The sequence below is a fragment of the Drosophila erecta genome, unplaced genomic scaffold (assembly GCF_003286155.1).
Source record: "Drosophila erecta strain 14021-0224.00,06,07 unplaced genomic scaffold, DereRS2 tig00000055-arrow-pilon, whole genome shotgun sequence".
In the NCBI taxonomy this organism is placed as follows: domain Eukaryota; kingdom Metazoa; phylum Arthropoda; class Insecta; order Diptera; family Drosophilidae; genus Drosophila; species Drosophila erecta.
Window position 1 is genome coordinate 10,195,428 of NW_020825200.1, and position 23,870 is coordinate 10,219,297.

General features: G+C 44.5%; 4 protein-coding genes and 1 long non-coding RNA gene across 7 annotated transcripts; 4 read left to right on the top strand and 1 right to left on the bottom strand.

Moving 5' to 3' along the window:
- The first annotated feature begins 1,257 nt into the window (after nt 1-1,257).
- On the top strand, nt 1,258-9,400 carry LOC6542128 (excitatory amino acid transporter 1). 2 transcript variants are annotated; one of them, XM_001969253.3, is made up of 11 exons: nt 1,258-1,524; nt 5,388-5,716; nt 5,802-5,897; nt 5,970-6,137; nt 6,203-6,245; nt 6,895-6,937; nt 6,993-7,176; nt 7,237-7,367; nt 7,544-7,973; nt 8,040-8,136; nt 8,192-9,400. In XM_001969253.3, exons 2-11 carry the CDS (start codon nt 5,532-5,534, stop codon nt 8,252-8,254), a joined length of 1,440 nt encoding a protein of 479 aa, XP_001969289.1. In that variant the 5' UTR covers nt 1,258-1,524; nt 5,388-5,531; the 3' UTR covers nt 8,255-9,400. The 2 variants fall into 2 exon arrangements, with proteins under 2 accessions (XP_001969289.1, XP_026835046.1); XM_026979245.1 differs by lacking the exon at nt 1,258-1,524 and adding an exon at nt 5,232-5,249.
- An 884-nt stretch (nt 9,401-10,284) lies between these two features.
- Nucleotides 10,285-11,916, top strand: LOC6542754. The gene has a single exon (XM_001969254.3). It carries the CDS (start codon nt 10,441-10,443, stop codon nt 11,749-11,751), a length of 1,311 nt encoding a protein of 436 aa, XP_001969290.2. The 5' UTR covers nt 10,285-10,440; the 3' UTR covers nt 11,752-11,916.
- A 4,143-nt stretch (nt 11,917-16,059) lies between these two features.
- Nucleotides 16,060-16,668, bottom strand: LOC113564117. The gene is made up of 2 exons (XR_003407805.1): nt 16,618-16,668; nt 16,060-16,565 (listed from the first exon to the last, which is right to left on the bottom strand). It is a non-coding gene; the product is annotated as an uncharacterized LOC113564117 (long non-coding RNA).
- A 171-nt stretch (nt 16,669-16,839) lies between these two features.
- Nucleotides 16,840-17,353, top strand: LOC26526040 (papilin). Of its 2 annotated transcripts, XM_026978944.1 has the most exons (3): nt 16,840-16,953; nt 17,016-17,188; nt 17,321-17,353. In XM_026978944.1, exons 1-2 carry the CDS (start codon nt 16,881-16,883, stop codon nt 17,180-17,182), a joined length of 240 nt encoding a protein of 79 aa, XP_026834745.1. In that variant the 5' UTR covers nt 16,840-16,880; the 3' UTR covers nt 17,183-17,188; nt 17,321-17,353. The 2 variants fall into 2 exon arrangements, with proteins under 2 accessions (XP_026834745.1, XP_015015437.2); XM_015159951.2 differs by lacking the exon at nt 17,321-17,353 and having other exon boundaries at nt 17,016-17,291.
- A 3-nt stretch (nt 17,354-17,356) lies between these two features.
- On the top strand, nt 17,357-18,330 carry LOC6541893. The gene has a single exon (XM_001969255.3). The coding sequence runs from the start codon at nt 17,871-17,873 to the stop codon at nt 18,273-18,275; it is 405 nt and encodes a 134-aa protein (XP_001969291.1). The 5' UTR covers nt 17,357-17,870; the 3' UTR covers nt 18,276-18,330.
- Nucleotides 18,331-23,870: the final 5,540 nt, after the last annotated feature.

The window sequence follows — 23,870 nt, forward strand, 5'->3', positions numbered from 1 at the left end:
CATTACGAGGCATTTCTGAATTAACTTGGGTCCATCAACGGCGACTAGAATCTAATTATTCAGTTATTTATATGCCACAACATAGCAGTCAGCAGTCCGATTGGCGTGCAATTTCCAGCCTCAACAATCTTTCCAGTGTCAAAAATGAAGATCGACAGTTCCGGTCCGAATGTGTGTACTGTGCCCATGGCAGCAGCTCACCTCTCCACATGAACCAGCGTAACCCATCCGAAGGGGCAGATCCAGTCCATCCCGTGGGCTGGGGAGTCCAAATCCCCGGCTGCCACGTTTAGGGACTACGGCAATCGCTGTCAACTGTGGCCCGCCACTTAGCAGCATCCCATCCTCCGGCCAGCTCTTCCGCAGTTTGCGCATACCACACTCATTTCCCACCAGCATGGAACTGGAACTGGCCCCCAAGGCAAATCGAATTGAAGCAGATCAAAGGCAGCTGCAGCTGTGATGAGCTGCTGCTGATTTTTATTGCTTTATTTCTGCCACTGATACTTATTGTCGAATGGTACGAATATGAAACCGGAAACGCTCGACTAACATTCTTTGGGTCAGCCTAGGACTCGGTCGCACTGTCTTGCTGGTTCCCTTAGACTCTGGCCATTGTATTCCCGGTGTACTCAATCAGGTTTAAGTAGTCCATGGCTATGGCCATTGTTCCCTCTTTTTTGGGGTTGTTTGCTGCGTTCTTTCCAAGTGATGAGGTGCAATCATGGCATAAACTTGACCCACTTATAGAGCAGGCGAGTTGTGACATAATAATAATAATGATAACCAGATTTAAAAAGAATCTCGCTTTCTTTCATCTAGGGCAGAGGAAGACCTTGAGGAGGGCGCTGATTCCCTGATTGCCAGTGCCCACAATGCGAGGATGATCAGTGCAGTGTCGGCACAATGCAGCTACTAATGGAAAGGAAGTCATCGAAAGTTGATGCCTAGCTACTGAACCCAGTTAATGAGCTCCTTTCATTGCACTCCTCGCAGCCAGGCGCAGCGAAACAAGGCGCGACAAATTACGCGGCCAACGCTGCGTATGCGTTACGTGGAAAGCGATGAGCCACGGGCAGCGCCGCCAGCAGAAGCAGCGGCTTTTGATGAATGAAAGTCAACCCTCTGCCAGTGGCAGCACACACACACCCACACACTCACACACCCACACCCACAACGCGGATGCCGACGGCGACGTCGCTGCCAGCGTGCAATTTGCGCGGCAGCTTGCTATATTTCGAATTTGATTTCGATTTAGTTTCTAGTGCTGTTTTACAAACCGACGAGTCAGGTTCTACTGCCGCAGCTAGCAGTGCCGACCAGATCACATCGGAATCGCAATCGGAATCGGCATCGGTGTGTGGGATCACTCCGCCTGATCAGAAGCCAGTGGCCACTTAGCCGCGTGCTCGGGACCACGCGCTCCTCCGATCCTCGCCCGCTCCGATTAGGGCTCGTGCCTGAAGACGGGTTCTCGAATTCGTCGGGAGTTGTTCCCAGCCTGCGGCACATGTGAATAGCTTTGTAAGTGGTTGCTAGCGGTTAAAGGCTGTATATCTGTATCCGCCGTTTGAGGAAATCTGCAAACTGGACCCACTAGAATCCTGTGCCTTAATTATGGTATCGTGAAATCCTTCAAAACTCAAGGGAATCTCGTTAGTGTTTTGCATATTCATATTTGTTTCCAAGTGAGTGTCTCTGTTTCTTGTGAGAGGAAACGAATTTTGTTGCCGGGCCATACACACATACTTAGTCGCTGATTTGCTACCCTGTAAACAATGAAGTTATACACTTTTGAGGTGCACCAAATGTGTGCCACAACATGACAGCTAAAATTCGATTTACTTGTTTTATTTGAATGTACATTTGCTTATTGAATGCGTACTTTTACATGTTTAAAGCAGTAGACATATTTTTTAATTTGGAAATCGTCTGTTAAAATCAAAAATTTTCTGAATGTATTGAAAAGATAAGCGTGTGAAAATCATATCGTATTAGCAATGCTGCTAGAGGAAAGTGAGGAAATGGGTTTTCACAACTTGACGAGGATGAGCCGCCGTGTGATTGCCATACAGCATTTATTTACTTGCCATCTAATCGATTTGCTCTTCCTGAGAGCCAAGGGAGAAGCGTGAATAATTTCCGATTTCTGGTGCTGATAAGGCGCTGAACAACCTCCCGAATAACCTTGGTGGAACGCCCACCCACTTTTGCATAGACGGGGCGTGTCAAACTGCTACCGCGGTTCATGTGCATATTTCGCTTTGGTTTTAATTCTTTTATTTTTAGCACACAAAGTGCGATGCACCAAAATAGTTTATCTGCTCTCTCGCCGTTATAATGAGAAAATGAGGGAAAACATGCAGTTTTAAGATGCAACTATATTATTATACGAATAATTATTTGTCAAATTCAGTAATCTTCCCTCGCGCACTTGCCAAAATTTCCTTACCTAAATAAATATGCTCATAAATCGGGCGCGTGGAAAAACATTGAAAAATGTCAGAACTCCAATTTGAGATTAATGATTATCTGGAATTTTACCCACGTGATGTTTGCTCTTTTTATTCTTCGTTTTGCGGAACCACTGTGATCTTGATAAGCCAAATCTGAATGGAAGAGTCTAGCTGCCGTTCTGAGATAGTCAGACATACTGTCTATAGATTATGGCGACAAGATCGGTCGGCTGAGTCGAGATTATAGCGTCATATGTATATATTCATACATATTTGTGTATTATAAGAAGTTGATTCGATTTCCAATCACATAAATCCAACAGAAGGTATTTTTCAATAAACTGACGGTTATCAGTTATATCTACTTTAATTTGTAGCATTTGCTAATAATAGAGATTTCGGGTAGTCAAATTTGGAAATTACACTTTTCCATGAAACAGCAAATAAAACCAACGTTGCCTCACATAAATAAATGGTGATAATTGCTTTTATAGCTCAAACGTACTACTGACTGTTAGTCGGGCTCAGATCAGCTTTAACTGGTTTTCCTCAGGGATTTCATTAGAAAATTTCCTCACAGCGAAGACAAGTGGGTGGGTCAAGCTTCTGCCCCCCAAAAGCCCCTTTGTCTAATCGATCCCCGCGATATGCAAATCAATTTGCATTGACAATGAATTTGCTGTTCCTCGCACATGGGCTCTGAATTCAGTTTGCATTGCATTAATTAGCAGAGTAGTAAAAGTACTTCTGTGTTATATAAGCCATAGGCTAGCGTTAATTAGTATGCATCTCTGGGTATACATTTGTGTTTGACTATCAACAATAATAAACTGGTACGGCATTTGTGATCATGTAAACTGTCTGCCAATCAAATATGGCAAAGAAATGATTCCCTGGTACATATGTAACCAGGAAAAATATTTCTCAAACGGAAAACAAACCTATTTATTTGAATATCTATGAAAAACAGTTCGGGCCAACGATCACAGACAGGTCCAATCAACTGGAGCCGGGCGTTATACAATAGCTAATGAAGACAAGTTCAAGTTCACCCACTAAAACGCAAAATTGGGTTTTAAGTTCCCATTAATTATGAGGACTTCTCCATTTAGTGTGAAACCCATCCCTTCATTGATGAACTTGGGTGTTCAATGCCACTTCCGCTGCAATTGAAATTCAATGCAACTATCGCACAGTTTTAACAAATTACACATATTTACATAGAACACAATGTCTGCCTGCCTCGTAGGCGACTATGTAGACAAACTCAGTCGCGGTCAAGTTCAAAATAGAAAAATATGAATAAATACTGTGCATTAATGCACACAACGGCAATTTAATAAGACTGAAATGTGGCTTAGTAGCTGCATTTAGTGGGGCACGAGTGCAACTGCCTACAAGTGCACTCCACTCAAGTTGCGCTACATTTATTAAATTTAATTCTTATCTCACTCGAAGTGTCCAACCTAAACGGTTCGCAAATGAAACTATCCAGATAAACACCTCTGGCTCCAAAATGCTGCGACACAGCCCACTGCACCCACTAAACACAGTTCAGCCGCCAGAAGGTGTCCATATCAGTGAAAGCCACCGCATCCCACTCCGCCACCTGTCCCAGATACCATCCAACATCCGACCTGGCACATGCCAGTCATCCACTCAGAATCGGTTTCAGTTTCTGGACTGTTCCGCAGTTACATCAATTAGGCGAGCCACAGTTACCGAACGCCGAGGGAAACGAGATCATCGGACCCATAATGGCTTTATCAAAGGGTGTGGAGCCCAGGCAATTGCGATCCGTGATCTCACTGGTGGGGGTGCATTGCTTTAGACCCCCAGTGCAGCCGGTTCGGTGCGCTTGGTACCCTGTATTTCTGAGTTCTATGCGGTGCATCTTGAAATGTAAAGCCCGTGAGTACGGACTAAAAGCTTATTTAAAAATGTAAATCCAATCTTTAAAATCCTTTAAGTAAACACTTTGCCCACTAGAAGTATATCCAGCTATTTGTATAAGAGATCAGATGCTGAGTTTTATTGCATTAGCTTCAACTAGGAGATCGCAGTCACTTGTTAGTCACCCCTCTAAATTGGGTTTGCTAGTCCAAGTGTTGGCTGCCATCTGAATCTCTAGCTGTCTCCTAGCTATACAATTGGCTGGGCAATTGGGCATGGCCAAGATTTCATGATTAATCCCAAATGCCAGCGGCGCATCCCAATTGAGAGGATATGGTGATGGCCATGATGCAAACGGTGTCAATTTGGTTCGGTCTCTAAAGTCGCAATCGGACTCCTCGGATCTGTCTGGATCATTGATCACCGTCGCCTTGCAGCCAGTTGAGGCATTAAATTTGCCTTCATTATTCGATCGTTTATGTAAATTTATTAGTTTGACACGTCGATTAATTGAGCTGCATTCTTCTGGGAAGCTGTTTGCCGCTTCGCACATTTGTGCATAATTGGCAAAAGTGTCAGTGCTAAATGAGTGCTAATGCTTAGCGTAAACACTTTGCATTGTGTTAGTTCCATTTGCTAGAAGTACCACCATCAAGCGCCCGCTTCCGCCCTTTGCTCTCGAAAAGCGCTTGGAATATATTCCGCAACAAATCCAGCGCTGAACAACATCCGTCCGGCTGCGTGTCAAAAGTAACACCCCTCGGATACCGTGTACTGGAGGTCAGAGGTAAGGGGTTAGTGTGCATAAATCACAAAGGCCCAGCTGCCCGAATTGACTCGTTTTGGGGTTGTAAGTATCTGCTTTGTGCCAAAGCTCAGTCGTCGATCACTGGTCGCCCGGTGAGGAGGAACGCTACAGTCTACCCCAAAAGCATCTGGAACTAGTTTTCCAGAAAATACATAGAAAACTTGAAATTGCTCCAAAGCAAATCGATGCGAGCTATTGATTCCCTATATAAAAACCTCTGTTATTTGCAGGACACCCTCCATTTCAATTCGTATTTGAGCGAGGACTTGAGCTTTGGCGACGCCTTGCCTGCCAATCGTGCGTCAGAAGGGTTAGTGGGCTTCCAGCAGGACCCAGGGTTGTCCAGGCCCTGAACCAATCCAAGGATCGTCAAGATGACGCGACCCAAGCAGGAGGGCGGCAAGTTCAAGGCGTTCATGCAGGAGAATGTCCTCACCATGGCCACCGTCATCGGCGTGTTCGTGGGTGGACTCATCGGCTTCATCATCAAAAACAGCACGGGCGAGTGGTCGAAGAGGGAGATCATGTACATATCCTTCCCCGGCGAGATTTTCTTGCGGTGAGTAGGCAGAAATTGATCCAAAACCTATATGGTCTCAGCCTAAAAGATCGAAGCCAGCCACTAAAGTAATATATGTTTTCAGAATGCTGAAATGTTTGATTGTGCCGCTCCTGGTCTCATCGATCACCAGTGCCATTGGCGGACTCGATCTGAGCATGTCCAGCAAGATTGCAACCAGGTGAGTTGATCTGAGCACAGCATGCACTTAGATGGCCCGGAATTAGATAACTTCGAATGCAAATCCCACCAGGGCCATTACGTACTACTTCGTGACCACCATATCGGCCGTGATTCTGGGCATTTGCCTGGTGACCACACTGCGTCCCGGCCAGGGAGCCAAGATCGTGGAGACCCAGACGGAGAGCATTGACAAGGCGTCCAAGGTGCTCACCCCGGACACGCTTATGGATCTGGTGCGGTATGTGGCCATCTGCCGGTGACTGAACCGCCCTCTGACTCATTGCATCTTTCCCTCCCCCACAGGAACATGTTCACGGACAACATCATACAGTCGACCATGTTCCAGGTAAGACTCTAATCCAAGGCGCATCCAAGTGCGTTCATACGCACTGTTGAGCGGCGAGAGCAACGACAGCAATTATTCAATTCTTTGCGGTTTGGCGGATTTTGATTGAAACAAAGCGCGACACACAATCAAAACTGACATGATAGGGATACCACAATTTCAATTACAATCCGGCTTCGAGCAGGGGGATTTCACTCAAGTGCTTAAATTTCAATTATCACTTGTGCGACTGCGACTGCGAGAGAGGAAAGCGGCCCATCAACGCGGTTTAGGAGGCCCAGGCCCAGACGCAAATTGAATCAAAGTACTTGGCAGATGTGTGGACATTGTACCTCCATAATTATGTGCATGTAGCGCGGATGTTGGTGTAGGTAGGCAGCCGAATGAATATTCATGCGCCCAATTAGATTATTGTTGACTCAATGGGGGGAACTCACAGACGAGCCACGATTTCGCTTGCTTCTAACATTAGAAAGCAGATAACGAAAAAGTCTGATGATAATGATGAGACGAGCTTTTCATGTATCTATGTATTTTTTACCGAACACTGCCTTGGATTGAGAAACCTATTAGATGCGCCACCTGAATTTAAACTGATTAAAAGCCACATTAATGTATATATAATATATTTACACCTGCTCCATTTTAGCACCGCACTGAGATCTATGAGAACACTAGCATTAGCCCAGCACGTAAGTTCCTGCACTCGCATCCCAAACTTAACTTATTCCCACACCCGCCCAACAGAGCCCATGGAAAACTGGGAGTTCAAGTCGGCACAGCGCGAGGGTTCCAATGTCCTGGGTCTCGTGATGTTCAGTGTGATCCTGGGTACCACCATCGGCAGAATGCGGGAGAAGGGACAGCTGCTGCAGGACTTCTTCACCACGTTGAGCGAGGCAATGATGACCATCACCTCATGGGTTATCTGGTAACTCCACATCTATTTACACCACACCAGGAACTTAAAAACCAAACTTTTACTTTTTAGGATTTCCCCGCTTGGCGTTGCCTTCCTGATAGCGGCTAAGATCATTGAGATGGAATCCATAGCCGCGACCATTCAGTCATTGGGATGGTACTTCATAACGGTCATGATAGGTCTCTTCCTCCACGGTTTTGGTAAGCAATACACACCGTCAATGAGCTCACAACGATTCTAATGAAGTCAGGTTTCTGGATGACAAATTCCAGCTATTCAGTTAGTCAGTTAATATGCTGATCACCAACCTACAGCTCACTTTTACAAATGAGGCATACAATTTGCAATCATCAATTTGGTCCAACTCTGCTTTCAGGTACGATTGCGGTGATCTTCTTCCTGGGCACCCGACGTCTCCCGTACCGCTACATCGCCAAGCTCAGCCAGGTCTTGGCCACGGCATTCGGAACAGGCTCCAGCTCGGCCACCATGCCGCTGACCATCAAGTGCCTGGACAACATGGGCATCGATCCGCGGGTCACCCGCTTCGTCATTCCCGTGGGCGCCACCATTAACATGGACGGAACGGCTCTCTACGAGGCGGTGGCTGCTCTGTTCATCGCCCAATACCGTGAGATGAGCTACTCCTTCGGCACCATTGTGGCGGTCAGCATAACGGCCACGGCGGCATCGATTGGAGCTGCTGGAATCCCGCAGGCCGGACTGGTCACCATGGTCATGGTGCTGGATACGGTGGGCCTGGAGCCGAAGGACGTGTCCCTCATCATAGCCGTCGATTGGCTACTGTAAGTCGGAGGCCTCAGATTCGAAAGAGCAGAAAATTATAATAATAATATTATATGCAATTCCAGGGATCGCTTCCGCACCACCATCAATGTGATGTGCGATGCCCTGGGCACCATTTTGGTCAACCATCTGTCGAAGAACGATCTGGCCAGCGTGGATAGGGTAAGTTTGGAGCATGTCCTCCTAAAGTATTCATCAATTCTGATTCATTTCTCAGCTGAATGCCGAGCCCCATGAGCTCCTCGAGCTGGGCCCCAATGGCCACGAGATGAAGGAATGAAGGCAGTCTTCGCTTGGCGCCTATAACCGCAAACGATGAGTGGACATGTCCCGGCTGTGGGCCTGTTTCCACATCCTGCCCAGCAACGACAGCGATAGCGACGACTACGACGACGACGACGAGGAGTTTTAAGGATCGTCGCAGGATCGCATCGAATCCGGGCTGGGACGGAGTCATCACGTTTGTTTGCGAATTATTTTGGGTGACCAAGTCGCATCTAATTTTCAGATGGATCAATTTGAAGCAGCTCCTCCGGCAGAGGATAGATGTCTGCCGGAGTACCAGTACTAAGCCAGCAACGAATTTAAGTGACACATTCGTTAAATAGTTTGTTTTTCCAAAAGAGAAGATCGAAAAGCGAGAACAGCAATAAGATTTAAGTTGAAAACAAAGTAACATTTATCGCCTAAATTAGGGATACTTTCAAGGTGTACATAATTTTTAAATATAATTATATTAAATTGAGTTCAAATTTGCATTACATTCTTTCCTATGATTAGTATTACAATTGATGAGTAAAATTAGTTAAATTCCATGCAAGCAATCCCAACTTTAGGCAATTGCATTTGATTAGGTCGCAAATTGTTGAGATTCGTATCTAGTATTTGTTAAACCATACTCTATAACTTTTGACATAGCAAAGCGAAACAAAATAACGAAAAAAGACAAATATTTAACAGTAGAACACAGATCGATTTACACACTAATAGGTGAAAAGCAAAACCATTCAAATCAAACCAGAATTTCAAATGCCGTTACAAGTTCGTGTTCATAGTTGAGCTTTGTAAATACTTAATAGCTTAAGTATACATACATAAAACTTTATGGAAATATTTATATTTAAAGCGTGGAAACCGAATTCTTGGATGACAATAATAGAGTGCTGCAATCACACATACAGTCAATTTATACGAGTAACAAATTACTTATAAAATATTATTAAACTAACATAAATTAGGTCACATTCTTGCAGAAATCAACCAAATAATGATAAACACAAAGTCAGTAAAACAGATGAAATACTTGAATGTTTGCCATGCTTTCAGCCAAAAAGGAGAATTTTTAGGTTACGAATCACCGAAATGTTTGTAGTTGTGCGTAGTCTAAATATATGTTTACTAATAAATCTTTATGAACATTAACGAACCTTTCCAGCATTTTAACTTAAGCTTATGAAGCTTCAGACTGGGTGCAATTTCAAATGCGATCTATTTGAAGTGCAGTTTTGATATCTTATAGACAAACTTAAACTTGTACTGGCTGATGATAATAAACGATATGTCTGATATTATTTATTATAAAAATTTTAAATGGCTTAAGCAAGTATTGATGGTTCAGAAATTAGTCAGAGCTTTAGCCAGTTTGCAAACCTTCGAACAAAAGCTTTTTGTAGCTGCATTGGATTTTGCACAGATGGCGCCACTGTAAACTCAACGAAACTGAAATAAAAATTATGCTTCGAAAAGGCCGGGTAACAATGTTGATTAGAAACGAAGTATTATGGCTGTCATTAAACATACTATCCTCTAGCTTATAAATTTAAATAGGTTTTGTTTATTTGACTGCTTAAAATGCTGTCCTAAAATAATTTTGAGTTGCCCATACATGCTATTTCAACTAAATTAAATGCTGCTAAGAATGTAACAGTTGACTTCAGTTTGCTGTTTAAAGCCAGCATCCCTTTGATCTACATATTCAGTGTGCCACATGCAAGTACTTCGTTTTCACTGCGAAACCCTTTTCCCAAAGTAACTGCCCCTAAAGAAAGTAAAATAACCATAACCGAAACAAAGCTCTCCAAATATAAAATTGGGGCCATCGAAAGGGGACAGAATCCTTGCCACTAGGGGCAGGATATGCAGGCAGGTTGTCAAAACAAACAAATATAATAAAATAAAACAAGGAGCAAGCGAAGCAAAGTATATTTCGATGATTTCTCAACTTCTTCCTCCTTCAGCTTCACTAGCTTCCTTGTTTGCCAGCGCACAAAGCTTTGAACTATTGTCTTAGAGAAACCCATCAGCCAAGTTGGACCCAGCATACTTGACACGCTTTTGACAGCCCAAAATTCTAGGAACACGGCTCGAATATTTGCATTTAGTTAGATACTCCCAAAATTCCTGGTGAATGCATTGCCCAAACTATGCCCTACAGCAGCAGCTAGGAACTGAGCACCATCGACAGCCATGCTAGTGAATGACGCCAGCAGGGATCGTCCCATCTATCAGGATATCCAGCGGCTATCGGACGCCCAGCTGACCACCTTGTGCAACAGCCACGGGCTCGTCCTGGGTCCCCTCGATTCCCAAAATAGACGCATGGCAGAGCGCCAGCTCCACATAGCCATGATCACGGAGCGGGCCAAGTACCGAGCCCGTCAGCAGTTTGCCCTTGAGTGCCACATGCGGGGCACCGCCTACATGCAGCAAGGTCCGCCGCCGCCGCAGAACCATTACCAGCCCATGCCGCCCCAGACGTACTGGCCATCTCCTGGCAGCAATTTGCGCAGTCCACCGCCGCCCAGCTGGAATACCCAGAATCGCCGGGTGCTTCGGGACCCGGTGCTCCAGCCACGGCAGTACACCACTTGGAGGCAGGAGCACCGGATGAGCGACCAAAGGACTGCGGACTCTGGAAACAACTTCCTGGGCTTCAGGATGCCCTTCTCCCTGGGCGCTGCTAGGGATATCAGGTCGAGGATTACCAACTCCATCAAGCGCTTTCAGGGAGGAGGTGCGCAGAACGGGCCAGTGCACAAAAAAGAGGAGCAGGTCACGCCTAGATGCCAGAATGCTGAGTATCAGGAGGATTATCGGGAGGATTCCGATGACGACAGTGTCGAAAAACCTTCCAGCTCGGACTATGAACGGGATACCTTGTCTGGTGCTTCGGAAGGCGAAGGCCAGGAAGTTGAGCGGCAAGAGCTCAGTGCCCAAAACTTCTATCCGTATCCGTTCAATGACCGGCAACTTCAGGGGCAGTTCGATGGCCAGGAGGCGCAAAATGAGCTGCGCGACTACAAGAGTTTCATTAGCCTATCCAGTGTGTATCACGACTTCGACAGCCAAGTGCCAATGGCACGGACGGCGCCTTCCGTGGACTCCAAGCCCCGCTTCAGCTGGTGGTGGCAGTGGAGGGCGAGGGCGGGCGATGAGCGGATTCCGGAGGCGGAGCGCACCACCGAACAGAATCTGCTGCAGGAGCGGGAGCTGAAGACCATCAACTACCTGAGCGAGGCGCCCGCCCGTCTGGATGATGGTGTGGTGGAGCTGATGGGCAGGGTGGAGCTCCGCGATGACAGCGAGGAGGAGGTGCTGCTGGAAGGCACTCAACGAGCACCGGGATCCCGATCCTGGATGGGCTTCTGCCGGCACATCTTCCACCTGCTCTGCTGCGATCGCCAGGGAAAACTCGACCCGGAAAAGCTGCGCTGCAGCTTCTTCTGCTGCTGCATGGCCGCAGGTGTCTACATGAGCTTCAAAATGCTGCGGTATTGACAGTGGGCAACTTCATAGGCGTTTCTCCATCGGTATTCAGGAAATTATCCATATCTCAGTTGGGAAGAGGATGCATGTTGTATTCATCGCAATCATCTGCTTTTGTTTTCTTATGTTGAGATACGAACTATATTCTTAATACAGTACAGTGCAATAGTCCATAAAAGCCGTGTTCTTCTAAGTCTGCCGGATTTTAATTTTATTCTTTAAGCAATTTTTGCATCCTAGCCACTTATTGTCTTCTATTCGTGGGCAGCTGCCACTCGTTGGAGAACGTGGCCCTTTGCGGCACGTGTTTCCATCTGTAACAAGACGTTTGCTGGCCAAATTCTCACTTTCGAGTTGGTGCGGAAATGAAACTGTAATTATATTCATGGCGCCCGAGAAGGAAGCCCTATAAGATGGAAATTATTAAAGCTTAATGACTTGCTGATCCAAGGTCGGAATCAACTCAGCAGCTTGGCTTTAACCCTTCAAGTCCCAAAGCCAGCTGCAATATCTAGGTTACACAAGCAAATCTAGACAGCAGATCTCTGTGAATACGAGTATTTCTTTTGAATCAAGAGGAGTTTGAAAAAAGGAAATCAATTTAGGATTACTCATGCATCTCCCTTCCAACGCAGAATCCAATTCTGATCAGCCAACTAACCAAGCCGAATCTTATCAAGTGCAATTGGCATGACCGTAAACTCAAGCGAGGAAGAGCCATAAATAAAAGTTTGGCCATAAAACCACAAAGAGACATAAAATGGGCATAACAAATTTAAGCGGCATAAACAATTGGCAACAAAGTGGCCCCCACGCGCTTTCCAATCTCAACTATAGAACATATCGCACGGTTTTTGACTGCAGACTTGCTATAAAACGGGAGACAGGACTCAATTGGCTGACTGGGACACAGGAGCTGAGGCAGTCGGTGGTTTGGGCAGGACTCTCAGTTTGTCTTTATGCCAATTCAATTTACCGGCAAATCGTGAGTCGAGTCTTGGTCCGAACCCCTGGAAATGAACATAAAACGCCAGCGAAATGCGGCCATTTAATTTATGTGCTGGCAGCATTAAATGGCATTTTAATTTCTATGGAAGTCGTAAAAAGTGCTGAAGAGTATTCCTACTCGTGCTCCTTTCATATTTATGTCTATGAATTTATTTTGCACTTTTCCATTTCTCAATTGCGTGCAAAAGATTTTTACATTTAATTCAATTTGCCATCTAATGGATGGGGCGGCGGCCGGTTGTGGGCGAATCCCCGAGGGGATGTCCTTAGCAACTGGGCGTGGCCGTGTCTGTTGTGCAGTCATTGCGTGAAATATGGTCCCGGCTACTTAGCAGTCTCATCTTCAGCTCCAGCTCCTCCACCTCCTCCTGCCCTGCTCCAGTTCCAAAACTGAAATCCGGTGGACGCCCGGGCCAAATTACCGTTACAAATTTGCGCTACTTTGATGGCAGCCACCTCATTCCCAGTTCTGATCCCGAGCAGTCGAGCAGTCGAGGATTCGGCATGCCCGGCAATGTCATACAAAATTTATTCGCCCTACGTGCCTTGGCCGCAAATCTTCGCTGCGTCCAGAGGGTCAAGCAATTTTGACCGGGCTAGTTTGGGTCACTCCTCGTGGAAGCTGCTAATGGTTTTTGGATGAAAAGGGGAACGTCCAACTCATGGTTCGTTGGGTGCGTTCTGGGCCAACTTCCAGGGTGCTACTTTGAACTAAAACAAGGTACTATATGGTTCATCTCGGTATTGCTTTTAATATGCTAAAACCAGCATAGAATAATGTATCTTGGCCAACTAACTTAGTATGCATAGTAGCCGAAAACTGCTTGTAACCTTTAACGTTTTTATGAATTGTAGATACAATTTCCTAGCTTCAGCGAAGAAATTTAGATAATTCTCAAATATGTATTCCAAGCGTATTTCATGTTGTTTTGAACTGCTGCAGTGTGTACATATGCAAATGCTAGCCCCAACTTTTGCTGAGAAAAATTTAAGCTGCCACACATTTGCAGCCATTTTGAAAGCTACTTAACCAGAAAAAGTTACCCGCATCTTTGGCCTAATGAACGAAACTCCAAGTAAGCAAAACTAAAAGCGCGACTGCCGGAGGATGTTGCAAATGGATGGGTTCCAGGACTGGAGGTTTTGGTAGCCCCTTGGGGGAAAATGCAATTTTGTAATTGACTCACAATCAGTCGGGCGGAAGTTGTTTAGCTATGCAATATGGCTGCCAAATGCGACAAACGGATGCAATTTGTGAAATATGCAAGAAATAAGACGATAAAGCGATGCTGGAGAGGTGGGGAATGCACAAGTCTCGCCCATTGGAACCCTGCTCCACCAGAGATTGAAATGTCAATCCGTTTATGGGAGTGGGGCATGTTCCTGCTCCTGTCTATCCGCACGAGTGGAACATGTTTGTCAGCTAGTTTTCGAAGCGATTTTTTGATACCAACTGCTACTGGGGAGCGCGGGTATATGCTTTCTACGGTGATGGACTTGAAACAATATTGAAATAATGTCAAGGTGGCTCATAAAGTAAACAGTCAATCTATCTTAAAGATATATTCAGACTCTGAAGATAACATATATTTTCAATATGGATTTCACACCTGAGCTCCATTGCAACATATGAGGGAGTTCATACCACCCTTTGTGCCGCGTATGAGGCGCAACTAATAGGTACCAAGCCAGTTGCAATTAACGCAACGTCCTGCTCTTTTTACGGCTTGCATGAGTGCCACAGAATGTTGCCAAAATGTCCGTTCGTCGCCCACATGTCTGAGCTGAATGCCGCTGACAGATGTTCCACCTTTGGCCAGGAAACGGGCTGCGCAGACAAACTGTTTGGGTTCGCCGGCAACCTGGAGGTGGACGTAATAGTTTTTATGTGCGGTTTTCGGTTGAGTTTCTGCCTCTGCCCTGCCATAAACGAACAATTTGTGTAATGCATTCGGTGAATAATGAGGTGGGCAGGAACTATTTTGGCTCAGAGGCGACAGATTTTTTGGTTCACGTGCGGGTTGGAAGTCGTTCTATGCAGATCCATTTTTTATGCTCGTTTTCCGTAAGTTCGGAAAAAGTTTCCATATGAAATGTTTACGTGTCGATATTTGCGGAAGGAATGCAATTTCGGGTAGCACATGTGATTTGAAATTGGACTTTTATATATTTATACATGCCTTTGACGCCACACAGCCATGTGCGAAACTTGGTTTACATCTCAGATTTATGGAATATTACATTTCCAAAAACTGCGAATATCAATATCTATATTAGATGTATTAACGTAGTTTCTCATACTTATAAGAACAAAGCAAATGAATGACAGCATGGTAAAATTTTATCATTCAGCTTTTAAGACCTCGCTTTATTGAAGCCAAAAAAAGTTTGTACAAAATGAGCTAAATTAGTGCCTCAATCTGAGCGCAATTATTTCTATACAGCCCCATTTTCAGCAGCCAATCAAGTTAAGCAAATGCTCACTTAACCAACTGGATGCAAACAAATCAAATAACATTTCTTACAGACTTCTCCCAATTAATAAGAATACGGTCTCACAGAGAACGACTGTGGTAATACCCTTAAGCAAATGATTATATAGCACTTAAAACTTTAAGCATTGTTTTTATGTTTGTTTCCAATTGCAGATGGCAATTAACCACGCGTAGACTGAGTATTTTTTCTCCCCAACAAATAGTGAACCAAAATCAAACTACCTGAACAATCAAGGGAATTAAATGAATTGCTTAACCCGTCTACAAGGGCCCGCAGGAACAAATGTTTCTGTTTCTTATTTTTTGATGCAAATGTCAACAATTAATTTGGAGGCAAAATATGCGCAGTCTCACAGAAAAGTAAACAAGCGTCAAGACGCAGAGGGCCAGGCCAAAAGTGTAAGGAGGAAAATGGCAAAGGAAAAGTAAACAACATTCCCCCTGTTGGCTGGCAAAATGTAGGAGCAATCCTGGCAATTAAAGTTGAGACTGCAGAGGCGGATCCAGAAGCAGATGAGCAGGTGGCTGAGTCCAAGGCCTCCATTCTGGAGGAGCAGGTGGCATAATGAAGTCGATTGGAAGTTGAGTTCACTTGAGCTGGAATAATTTGTTTCAATGCTAATGTTGACGCCCGCGGCGCTTGCAAAGTAGGTGGAAAATGAACGAGAGCATTATCGTCCCTCATAATAAATATGAAATTAAAATACCCTAGTTCCTGGCACACATGGCGTACACTTGATGTTTAAGAGGAACTTAAAAATTAGGAAAATAATTAAGTGTCCTCCAGACCTTTTCATATCAAGGGTTCGAACAATGATTGAAGGCTCAGGTTTGGGGAAGAATATTTCATCGGGGGACTCTTCACTTCGCAACTTGAAACTTTGATCGAGGCCCAAATAATCCAACCGCATCATTGGCCATCATGTCCGGTCATCGGCGTTGGCCGCTCCATTCGACAAGCTACTTTAATGGCAGCCGTTTTCAGCTCGCTTTTATTTACATGTCCCGTGGAGCATCCAAACATGGCCTCGACTGCTCCAGGATCTGTCAGATGTATTTGATTGATTTGTTGGGCAATTTGCCGCCGCCTGTTGTTCCTCGAAGTTTGCACAAAGTTGTGTGCGCCAGTGGCTCCGCTCCCAGTCCACTGGAATCACTTTTCTGCCACATTCATGCATGATTTATGTTTGAACATATAAAGCTGCCATCGACGTAGTTTGCGGAATGAGTTTGGGACACAGGCTGCGGCTGCAATCCAGACCCGGCTCTTCCATTAAGAGCTCCTTTGAAGTGGGTGCCTGGCCAAAAGTGTCTGTCGCGGATCTAGGGTTAAATCAATCAATGACTTAATGGCTTACTGTGAATATATTCTCACATGTTCTTCGACCTTTCCCCATTTCCCCACGGCCCGTCCATCAAGCGTCAGTCTCTGCGATAATTGGATTTACAAATTACTCAGGAATTGATTAGGAAGGTCATAATCCAAGCCAATCGAATTAGTTGTTGTGACGATTCTGATTTGACAGGCTCGTTCGATTTTAAACGAAGTTACAGCATGAAATTCGAATTTTCCGGAAATATTACAGGAGCATTTCTAAAAGCTTTCCAAATCAGAACTGAGGCCATCTGACCAGAAACATGAAGCTGCTGTCACTGTCATTTGCTATCTTTTGTGCCTTACAAATTCAAAGTGCCGTTGGCTATAACCCTGGTGCAATAAATGAATCAACTAATTAATTTTTGATCTCTTAAATTATTATCTATTATTTTTAGCTAAGTGTAATGACCCCAGAAGTAATGGTGGGGCTTGTCGAAAGCCGCCCGAGGACAAATGGACCTTTGACAAGACTCACCGAAAATGTGTGGAAATAGATTTCTTCGGATGCCCAGATACGCGGAACATATTCAATTCTAAAAGCGAGTGCGAAAATACCTGTTAATATGATGTAAGCCCCCAGTTCCAAGGTGGAGGAATGGCAATTGATTGCATGTAATTATGTCTGTGCCACGAGTCGTATGCGTAATAAGAGTATTAATTAATTCAGACAAGCTTCCCATGTTTCTGTTGTTTATGGCAGACAGTTGAGTCAACACAGCCCAGCTAATTGATGGCAGGCGACGTTTTCCTCTGACCCGACTGCCCATTTCCCTGGAAACCGTGGTTGTACTTTTCCAACTTTGCCTATGTGTGGACAAACAAAGTGTGGGCCACCGAGCACTGATTGATTGAGTTTCTGTTTCTGTGGCACGAAGGCGTCCAGTTAATGGATCAATGGCTTTCTGTTTAGCTGGTTTAGTTTGCTGCCATGCTCGTGTACATTTAACATCGCCCTCACTCCTTTCATTCCTGTTGTAATAAAGGCAATCCGGTGAGTAGAAAACAAATTGTTTGCCTAGATTGCCTAGTGCAGTTCTATTTGTCCTTTATGAGTTTACTGAGAACGCCAGCCAAGTGACTAAACTTTATTAAGTTCTGTTTTGTGGCAAGCCTTCATTTTTCTTTCCAGCAGGCCATGATCTATGAGTTCTTCCATTTGAAAACTCACTCAACTACACAATCCAGTTCGCTAAACACCCAACACACTTTAGTTCATAGAATATCTGGTTTCTCAAAGAACTGCGTCAAAGATGCTCATTCCAGAGGTGGACATGTGGAATGTGTCCAAGAGCAGCAGGATACACCGCCTTTCCATCTTCAACTGCGATAAGCCCGGGCTGAAAGTGCTGGACTACTCCGCAGTGCGCGGAGTTGACAAGTTCTACTTGGACTGCCAGGACTACAGGGACTACTTCAGAGACCCCTATAACCGAGTCCACAAGCCGAGGCGGTTCACGGCCTATGCGGGCAGGTGCGCTGTAAAGCTGGACTCCGAAGTTGAGCTCCTTTCTATGCCGACCTCGTGGCGCACTGACCGCCAGCCCATCGTCTATCCGATCGACTACCACTCAGATATGGCACTTGGTAGGCGGGACTGCGATCACATCAAGGCCTTCTGCTCCCCGGCCGAGAGCCTCAGCTTCAAGCGGTCCTGAGACTCCATTGCTGTTACCATTTTGGCAGCTTAAATACAGCTTGAAGCACTGCAAACTGCGGTTTTCTCGTTATATTTTGCAAATGCTGACATTGGAGCGCTGTCTGTTCCGTCAATGGGTTCCCGGATCCGAATCTGTTGTTTGGCGTCAGTTGGGATGCACTTTTCACCCGCTTGCTGGCGTGCAAATTGCTAATGAATTTAATTCCCCTGCACACACGCTCGCAGACAAAGCTGTCAGAAACGGGAAACGGATGGGGAAAAGCGGAAAAAGGAAAAGGAAACAAGGCGACAGCACGGCAACTGCCAACATGTGATGCAGGCGACAAGTGAACTTTGCCTGTTGTCGGAAAATCTAATAACCGACAGCGAGCAAACACACAATAACGCCGAGTTTTCCGGCTACTGTACTAGTCGCTGTACTAGCTGTGTATTGCCGGGTTTTAATTTGTGTCAGGACCTGCATATTAAGTGGGGCCGGCCACAACGGTATCGAAGGATGCCAGCCGCATTCTGATTGAATTTCGCAGGCGGATCGGGGCGTGGCAGCTCCAGTTGATACGACACATCCCGACGGCTGATTAAGCATACGCCATGTGTGCCGCACACCAAAGTACACACTGCATTTCGGGGTGCCAAATTTGAAGCCTATTATCACTGGCCCCGTTGCAGTGGTCGAACAAAAAACGAAATAATGTTTTGTTGGGCAACTCAATTTTCATCAGCCGTTCATTTGCATCAGTATGCATCAGTAACGGGCTTACCGAAAATTGTTGAAAACTCTATTTCAACTTTGCAGACAAATCATATTCTCGGCTCAAACGGGCAACAGTAGAAACTTTTATTTTGTGGAACACAATAGACGGTAGCCCGCAGAGGCCATCAATTGTTTCTATCTACTCCCCTTTGCAGTCCGACTGCTTCCCGAACATATTTTTCGATTTAGTACATCCTCCAAAAATGAAGAGCTCGCATTTTTGTGCCTCCTTCAAGAAGCGCCACATATTATGCAATGCCTTTAATGGGTTTATCACACAACTGAGGGAATTAAACGCAAGTCAACTTAACCGCATTGTAGGCCAAGTAAAATGATGCACGCACAATGAAATTTCATTTTGGGATCCATACATATCAGCTCCTGATTATTTTTGAAGGGCAGATTTTATTATTTTCTCTATCTACTTAACCTGTTGCCTACGACCATACACAGCGATTCCGCAATCCGCTTTCGAAGTGAAATCGCATGGATATTACCCTGGAAAACCTGCCCTGTTTGGGTACCAAAATAATAAGTTTTATATTTTTAGTATACAGTTTAGGCTTGGTATATTGTTTACCCGATGAGGTAGCTCTCCATATGAAGCCATATTCCATATTTCTTATTATTGTGCCTAAAGTACACAGGTCGACTGCTCCTAAATCGCAACCGAGGGGATTTGTTAAGCCTGCCGATGGGCTGGCATTGAATTTCAATTCAGGTACTCAGACCCAATAAAACGGGTAAGGAATGTCGGGTGGAGTTATTTATATGGGGATGTAGTCGAGTTCCACGTTCTGCCAATAAGCCATTGATACGTTAATGTATGTCCTGTACCTGTATGTGTGTGTCAGTGCCAGTGCCAGTGTGTTTGTGCCAGCTTAAGTTGGCTTTTTCAAGGATTTGTAGTAGCGAACGCTGCGCCATGTTTATTTCCCGCCAAGGACAGCTGGATTGCATTTATGAGGGCATTACGTATACGCACCGCTGGCAGCGAGCGATTTTTTCAGATTTTATGGCAGCAAGCAACCAAAAACATTTATAATTTCATTTGCACCTAACGAGTTAATCCGGGAAGGATAATAAATTCACAACTTGAAAAAATGAATGTTCATATAAGCAGCTTTAAAGAACCCTTCCAGTTCCCTTTCTCATTCGACTCATAAATTATACAAATATAAGTGCACGCAAACTCTAACCGCAAACGAGTATTGTTTTGCCTTTTGTGACCCATGGAGGCTTATCGAGCTCAGACCCCCATAAATGGAGGATCCCCCACAAGTGCATGCAGTTCATTAACTAGACAAAGCAGGACACACATAAACGCCTTCTAAATACAAATCTATTGACAATGTAATTAATGCAAGCCAGAAACAATTCGGGTCCGAGTGCAAACATCAGCAACAGGAGCAGCATCTATGAACTGTCAATACAACGGCAGTGTGTATGTGTCCTGTTCGTCCTGTTGTCTCAATGCAAACACAGAAAACGTGACACGTACTCGTCGCAATTTCTGCTAGCTTTTCAAGCGCCATGTTTATTAGAAACCCGAAAACGTAATGCAAATAGCAAGCAAACAAATATTTATATACGACATTTTAGACAATGGTGCGGCACAGCTGCGAAAATCCGGGTCCTCTCATTTTTTGCCCCGATTTTAGCCCGATTTTAGCCCGAATTCAGCCCAAGCTAATCCCCCAGAGAGGTGTCACCAGTTGGATCAATCAAATCAGGCAATGAGCCATATGGAGCACAGTCACCCACAAAAGTGTGGCCCCAGCAAACGCATCTGTGCGGCATCGGATTTCAGTAAAACTGTCAGAGTAGAATCCACATGAAAAAGGACCATTGTTCCATGTGGTGACAGCATCCTGTGTGGTGTCTCTGTGTGCATAATGAGCAAAACCCAATCCGCATGCAAATGTGATTAATTACAGGTGGGGGTGGGGTTGGGGGCAATGCGGCTGAACGAATGCGATATGCGATATGATATTGACACTCTAAATCGATATTTAGATGTAAATATTGGCAAGGCCCTGCCACAACGCAAACAAGTAGCGACAGCATCAACTTTGCGAATGGGAGGAACAGCCTTGTACATTTGTGTTTTGCCAGGCGAAATCAAAAGACAAAATTGGTTCAGCAACCGCGCTGGAAACTTCTTCAACTTTTGCCGCAGGATGAAAAGCGGCAACAACCACAACAAGGAGCAGCATTAACGGCAGCCAAGTGAAATGACAACAGCAATCGGCGCTCATAAAGTTCAGAAAGTTATGTTGTTATATTATACTGATATCGGTTGTTGGTTAAAACCCAGAACCAACAACCAACCACCCACCACCCAGCATCTCGACCATCTTCATTCATAGCAAAAAGTTTCATGTTTCGTTTCGAGAATTGATGTTGAAGACTCTCGGCCGCAGGCGAAGGACATCGACTGCGGTTTTTAAAGTCAAAGCCAGCGACAGCGCAAATGTCCTCCAAGTTTTCAATGGAAATGGGATAGGAATCGATGGGGCTGGCGGAAAAAGCTGGTTTCGCAGGTGTCTCCATTGTTAAGTAATGTCATTACCGCCTCCGAAATGATTGAGGATGAAAGCTAGCAAAGCTGAGTAAAGTACATACAGTGCATTATGTTAGCCAACAGTTGTTCTCAAAGATAAACTTTATTATGCATTGGGTTGTCGTAGGAGGTCATACCCGTGTATTTCTGTATAATTTAAGGAATTATTTTGCATTTATAAATCGTTGTGCGCACTTTTAACCGGAATACGGGCATATCAAATGCCCAAGTGCTAATGAAAATACGAATGGCCTGGATATTGCTGTGCCCGTTCAGTTTCCATTAACCACAACCGACTACCGGGGCTTGGACCATAAATATTTCACATATCGTTGCTGTTCGCAACCAATTAGATTCCCGCACTGCAAATGGCGAGACAAGTGAAATGGGTGAAATACCGAGGGCGGATACGGAAAACAGAACCCAACTCAGTCCGGGAAAATCATTTTCAATTTCATTTATGAAAGCAAATAAATTTTCAATTGGTTTCATTCGGCCACATTCAACCCGCTCAGCCGCCCACTCAGCTTTCACTTTCTCTTTTTGGCCTGTTAAACAAATACATAGAAATTCCGAAAGGCCAAGTGCAGACAAAATCAACTTCTTATAAAGCTGCTTTCGCCGAGGGAATCCTTTTTACGTTTTCCATGCCCCCCTCGCCCATCGGCCAATAAAAGCCTGCTCAATGCCCAGGCCACGTAAAGGACGTAAAATGGGGCGTGGCCGAGGTGTTTACCTTGCCGCCCACTTTCGTCCTGCCAGAGACATTTAATAAGCAGTTGTTGAAACTCCCGCCAGGAACTTCGAAGCTGCTCTTGTGGTCTTTAAATATTTCACAACTCAATGGCCTCTTGTAGCCGAAAACTTTGCTTTAAGTCCAGAGTTTGTTTGACGGGCTTAAATACAGGCTTAAAGTGTTCTTGCTTTGGTCGAAAGATGCAACAAGCTTTACATTTGTCGTCTTCTTTTTCTGTTTAGATGCCAGTGTAAAGCAAATAGAGCGAGTTTAATTTTGGTAATTTTCTGTTGAATAACAAGTTTATTTTTTTAATACATACGTATAAATAGAATAATTTTTTGCATACCATAAATTCATAAAGCAAAAATTGAGTTGTATGCACCATTGCCTGGCAGAAAGAAATTAATGGAGAAATGGAAATTAATAGGAAAGTACGAATAGCTTCACGTTATGAAGATAATGAAGATAAATCGATAAGAAGGGGTATCTTAAGGCAGTATATCATCGATGTATCTTTGCGGAAGTGTGTGCTGAATCTGAAATTAGTTGTTCTCTGAGGCGAAATTATGCCATCCCACCAGTTATCTGCCCGCCCCGAGTTTGTCGACAATTCGATTTTATCCTGTGAAGTGCTTGGCTCAATCTCTTTTGTCCGCTCCTTGGCGATTGATGTGCGCCGGCCTTCAGTAAAAAAAAAATAAAAATATATTTCATTTTGCATTAACTTGGCGGAGAGCAGAAGACAAAGAGCCAACGGAAGGAGCCTTGAATATCGAAGCCGGACTCGAGACTCCTTCAGGTTAAATATGGCAAAAAGAATGTGTGCACAAATTGGCTGTCCAATTGCGTTTTGTCCGCTTTGTTCATACATAATTAGATTTCCGTTTCTCGAACTCTAAACAATTTCCCCATTTTCGCAACTTTCCCATTTCTGCCCCAGGCAGTTCCTATTTAATTGGCTGTCTAATACTTGGATGGTTTCCCATTCTGTCCGCTGTTCTCTTGTTCTCCTAAAAGTTTGCCAATGAAATTTCGAGCTATAATTTACCAACAATTTAAATGCGTCCTAGGGGTGCACAACAGCCAGAACCCTTGACTTTTGACATTTTTAGGTGAACAGGAATATTTTATTTAAGGTCTTTATTACTTCTCATATTAAAAGCATATATTTTCATGTTTTCCATTCTGCGTATCTACTAGACCCGAAATGTGATCATTAAAACCTAATGAAATTCATAAGAGGGGCTCAACTTTGAAATTATTGCCCACCATTAATATTTTCCTTGGGACTGCTTCTTGATGCCAAAAGTTTTGCGATGCGAGCTGTTGGGAAACCAACAGCAGAAGACAGGCAAACAATTTCTAATTGCCCTCCAAGGACTCGTTGGTATCCTCAAGGATTTGGACATTTGCATAAAAAATGATTTGCTACAAATTAAAAATTACCCAGCTGAGGCATTCTGCAAACAAAAAATAGAAGCATTTAATTAGCAGCATTTTTCAATGCATTGATAGAGGAGAAGAGTAAGAAAAACAG

Coding starts and splice junctions, on each gene's coding strand:
- LOC6542128 (XM_001969253.3), top strand. CDS start 5,532: ATGACGCGACCCAAGCAGGAGGGCGGCAAGTTCAAGGCGTTCATGCAG. Junction 6,138..6,202: donor ACGCTTATGGATCTGGTGCG/GTATGTGGCCAT, acceptor CCTCCCCCACAG/GAACATGTTCACGGACAACA. Junction 6,246..6,894: donor TACAGTCGACCATGTTCCAG/GTAAGACTCTAA, acceptor GCTCCATTTTAG/CACCGCACTGAGATCTATGA.
- LOC6542754 (XM_001969254.3), top strand. CDS start 10,441: ATGCTAGTGAATGACGCCAGCAGGGATCGTCCCATCTATCAGGATATC.
- LOC26526040 (XM_026978944.1), top strand. CDS start 16,881: ATGAAGCTGCTGTCACTGTCATTTGCTATCTTTTGTGCCTTACAAATT. Junction 16,954..17,015: donor TGCCGTTGGCTATAACCCTG/GTGCAATAAATG, acceptor TATTATTTTTAG/CTAAGTGTAATGACCCCAGA.
- LOC6541893 (XM_001969255.3), top strand. CDS start 17,871: ATGCTCATTCCAGAGGTGGACATGTGGAATGTGTCCAAGAGCAGCAGG.